General features: G+C 44.9%; 1 protein-coding gene across 1 annotated transcript; it reads left to right on the forward strand.

Moving 5' to 3' along the window:
* Nucleotides 1-261: 261 nt before the first annotated feature.
* LOC101696625 (histone H2B type 1-C/E/F/G/I-like) lies at nt 262-4,342 on the forward strand. Its single transcript, XM_087187138.1, has 2 exons — nt 262-288; nt 521-4,342. The coding sequence occupies exons 1-2, from the start codon at nt 262-264 to the stop codon at nt 869-871; spliced, it is 378 nt and encodes a 125-aa protein (XP_087043264.1). The 3' UTR covers nt 872-4,342.
* The last annotated feature ends 277 nt before the right edge of the window (nt 4,343-4,619 follow it).

Below are 4,619 nucleotides of genomic sequence, written 5' to 3' on the forward strand. Positions count from 1 at the left end.
TTTAATTTTTATTGATCAATCCTAAAGGATTTGTTATAATTATTATCATTTTCAGATAACAGAAGAGTGAACTGCAGGTTGGAAAAATTATAGAACCTGTCAGACTTGCCGCAAAAGCAGAACCCAGACTTAAGGCTGTCGGACTAGCCATCACTGGGACCCAAGGGGCCAGGACTCATACTTCTCCTGCCCACCGTCTTCCTTCTGTTCAAAGCCCAAGCTCTTGGATCTGTTTTCATTGTAGTGAAACATATCCAGGTAATGTTTCGAGTGTGTTCCCTGGGCAAGGTATTCCAGTCTATATCAGGACAGAAAAAAAAAATGTATGACATACACTATGTGAACATTTAGCTTGTATTCTGTCAGTATTGCACTTATATTTGACCAAGTTGTACTTTGATTATGAGAGGGCTTTGTATTTTTTAAGGGTCAGAGATTCCCAGATCTGGTCTCCAGCCTGAAACTAAAGTTCTATGGACCTGGAGGAGGAAAGATGGGAAGGAAGCCATATAGAAAATAGGAGGAGGCCACGGAAAAGAGCTCGAAGAAGGCGGTGACCAAGGCGCAGAAGAAGGACGACGGCAAGAAGCGCAAGCGCAGCCGCAAGGAGAGCGTGTACAAGGTGCTCAAGCAGGTCCACCCCGACACCGGCATCTCGTCCAAGGCCATGGGCATCATGAACTCCTTCGTGAGCGTCATCTTCGAGCGCCTCGCCGGCGAGGCATCGCGCCTGGAGCATTACAACAAGCGCTCGACCATCACGTCGCGGGAGATCCAGACGGCCGTGTGGCTGCTGCCGCCTGGCGAGCTGGCCAAGCACGCCGTGTCTGAGGGCACCAAGGCCGTCACCAAGTACACCAGCTCCAAGTGAGCTTGGCAAGTAAGCTGTCTTTACACCTAACTCCAAAGACTATGAAGATCTATGCATGATTTCGATCGATGAGTTGTAATTTTTTCACTCGGAGCAATTTTTTTCTTCACTGTGTACTTACAACTTAGTTACCAACCTTTAATGTTTCATCATTCCCGCATACGAAATACTTGAAAAGTACAGGAAATAGCTATTAGAAGTTGTCTACTCCCTACGGGCCCGTACAAGTTAAGTGTTAACTATCACGTAAATATATAACCAATATGAGCTGCAAATGGCATTCTAAATTTGCAGCTCATCGTGCCGTTATACAGATCTCAAGTTTTTCTTGATCTCTGAGTTGGTGATGACTGCCTGCCGTGAGCACAAAAAATTGTGCTCTGGCAACTTCTATCTGCTCAGAGCTGGCATTTTCTTTTACTTTTTTCATCTTTACCATTTAGATGTGTGATATTAAAACGTGGCTGAAGACAATGTGAGATTTCACTGAAATATGAAAAGCTTTCCTGCAGTCTCGCTTTGCTGCCCAGCGGATTTCCAGGCAAGGCTATGATAGGCAAAGGGGCAGGCAGAGGCAATTATTTTGTATCCAAAAGGCCTAGAGGGAAAGAGAAAGGGAAGCGGTCTTTGAGACAATTGCGAGTTGTCTGTTACAGTAGCTTTCTAAGAAAGTTACTTAGTTTATGGTCATTTTGTGCCTTTTAGCTTAAAATTCCTCAGAAAATAGGAGGATTCCTCACAGAGGTCCACACTCAGGTGAGGGGCTGGAGCCAGGCTGTGGTGATCCCTCAGGGGCTTGTGTCACCTGAGACATGCTGACATTCTGAGGAATTTAAGTACAGATTCTGAGTCTCCTTACTCTGGGGCCTAATGTGATCCCCATCTCCCCAGCTATAGGACGATTTGCCCTTAGACTGACTCAGATCAAAGCTTTAGTGTATCTCAGGAATAAAGCCTTTCTTCTGCAGGTCCCCTTGGTTTTACTCTTTATTCATTCATTTTATCTATTTATCCATCTATTCATCCATCCATTCCAGAGACATTTCTGGTGTATCCACCATATGCTAATACTAGGCTCTGGGATGTAGGGATGAATGCCCTTGCCTCCCAGGAGTCCAAGTTCTAATGCAGAAGACAGACAAGAAAGCAGTTATGGAGCAGAACTATCAGGACAGTGACAATTGCAATTGCAGGATCTGAGCTAGGAAGCCTTTGGCTTGGTCCGTGTGCCAGGTCCTAGCAGGGTGTGTGTGTGCATACTCACGTCTTTGCAGAGGGAAGGGGTGAGTGTATATGGAGGCTGCCAGAAGGGACTGTTGGGGACACTTGCTTTCTTCTCTTCAGTTTCCTTCCATGTGCCAAGTCCTCTACTAGACACCGGACCTCTTGCCAGACCCCTCCCCCTTACTCATCATCTTCCCAGGGGAGGTGAGTGACTTATCTGATTGGAGAGTCTGCAGTTCATGAAGGAAAACTAGGACAGGGTGACTCAGCTCTATCCCTGGTTGAGGCCATTCCTGTCTGCTCTTCCATGCCATAAACTTTACAGAGGTCAGCTGTTGGGGCAGGGTGCTGCTTGTAGCTGGGTGAGTGGGTTCAGTACAAGGGGAGAGAAGGCAAAACCCACTTGCCTGATATAGTTAAGGCAACATCCTCCAACCCAGCTTTTGCCAGTGTTTTCTGTTTTGATTTCCACTGGCCCAGTTCCTATGGCAGGAAACAAAGGTGCTATTTGTTGGACTCTCTTGAACTCCAACACAGATGAGGCTTATTGTTGTCCCTAAGTGGATGGTAGGGGTGGGCTCATCACTTTGGCTTGACTGAGAGCAATCGATATCCACATGCTGAGCCTTGAGTGACACTGGGCTCTGTAGAGAGGAGAGGCACACTTTCAGGGACTTCCCTCCTTCATTCCCTGCTTTACCGCTCCCTCTGAAGCAGCTCTGATGCAAGAAAGGAAAAGCACATCAGGATGAAAGGAGAAAATCAAGATGGTCTTCTATTAAAGTCTGTAGCTGTTCTACAAAGGTCATGAACAGCCCTTGGACCAGGCCTGGGGCTCCCACTGATGTGTGTCCCCGATAAGACACAGGGTAGCTGGCTGTTTTCCTTTTGGGCTGTCTTCATTTTGGAAAAGGCCCCTTTTGTAAATGTGTTCTGGCTTGCCTTTCTGGAACACCTTTGCCCTCTTGTTTCTCATGTTTGTCCATTTCCTGTGGAGCTGAATTTTGGATTATATTTGTCCTTAGAAGAATATACTGTGTTCATGTTGTCCTGTACCTCTTAGAAGACAGGTCAGGGGTTTCCTCACCCTCAGCCCCTTCAGGTGACAGATGAGTAAGATGCAGAGGGACCTTTGGTGGTGGTGGTGAGGGGTGCTACCCAGAAGGAATTGGCAAATACTCCACTTACCCACCTTTTAGTATTTTTCTGTCAGACATTGTCATTTCCTTCGTTAACTCTATCAGCTGATTCCCCAACTGGCAACAGGGTCGGTTTTTTCCTAGTTTCATGACATCAAAAGCTTCACACATGTTTAAATACTGCATTATTGTTCTGGTGTGAGAAACCAAAAGTGGAAATAAGGACAAAAATGTATAATAGATACTGGGAAATGGGAAACGGGAAGAAAATGTTCAAATGGGAAGGGGACCAAGGGAGAAGGGAGGAAGAAAGGAAAGAAGGGACAAGAAAGAAAGTGTAAATAGAAGGAAAAAATGGAAACAAAACTTTTGTGTATAGGGAGGGGAGGGGCTTAAGAAGAGGGGAGGAATGGGATAAAATAAAATGTATTAAAATTTTTTTTAAAGCTTCAGATTTTTTAATAGCCCAGTAGAGGGAGCTGTTTCAAACAAATTCCCCAGACTGAAGGATAAGACTGGCAAGCAGCCGGTCCAGTGTGCGAGCTCCATCTATGAAGGGTGGTCGCCTGTTCAAAAGCTCCGAGCCGCAGTAAAGCTTTTGCAAGGTGGTATCTTGCGTTTTGTGGGCTTCCCAGGATTGCACATCTTGCTTCCATAAACAGAGCTTGGCTTGCTGTGGAAATCAGCATGGAGATACCGCAAAGAACCAGGACTAGAGGTCCCATTTGACCCCGCTATTCCCCTGCTGGGGATCTCCCCCAAAGAATTAAAAGACTCATACCACAGCGATATATGTGCACCCGTGTTCATAGCAGCACAGGTTGTAATAGCTAACACTTGGAAGCAGCCCAAGTGCCCATCAACTGGAGACTGGATCAAGAAGATGTGGGGTTTTTTTTTTTGTAACATGGAGTACTACTCAGCCCTAAAGAATGAGAAACTAGAGACATTTATAGCTAAATGGATGCATATTGAGGCCATACTCTTAAGTGAAATAAATAGGACACACATGTGTAAATACCGTATGGTTTCTCTGGTGTGAGAAACTGAAAGTGTAAATAAGGATTAAAATGATTAAAATGAATAATTGATAATTTGAAATAGGAAGAAAGGGTCCAAAGGGGTAGGGCAAGTGGGAGGGGAAAGGAAAGAAGGGAAAGGAAAAATTATAAGAAAAGGAAAAAATGGAAAGAAAGTCTTTGTAAATACGGAGGGGTGAAGGGAGTGAAGGGAGGACAGGTAATGGGGAAAAAATAAGAACCAAGATGGATTATGTACAGGTACAAGTACCCAAAGATAAATGCAAACATATTGTACACCTAAAATATACCAAAAAGAATTTAAGAAGAAAAAAAAAACAGAGCTTGGTTTGACCCAAGCTGCCC

Source organism: Heterocephalus glaber, unplaced genomic scaffold (genome assembly GCF_053883595.1).
Source record: "Heterocephalus glaber isolate CG9 unplaced genomic scaffold, H.glaber_assembly_v1.0 deba00001509, whole genome shotgun sequence".
In the NCBI taxonomy this organism is placed as follows: domain Eukaryota; kingdom Metazoa; phylum Chordata; class Mammalia; order Rodentia; family Bathyergidae; genus Heterocephalus; species Heterocephalus glaber.

Bases quoted from the DNA above. Each gene is read 5' to 3' on its own strand.
- LOC101696625 (XM_087187138.1), top strand. From the start codon at position 262: ATGTTTCGAGTGTGTTCCCTGGGCAAG. The intron at 289-520 runs GTATTCCAGTCT...TATAGAAAATAG, and splicing joins GAGTGTGTTCCCTGGGCAAG to GAGGAGGCCACGGAAAAGAG.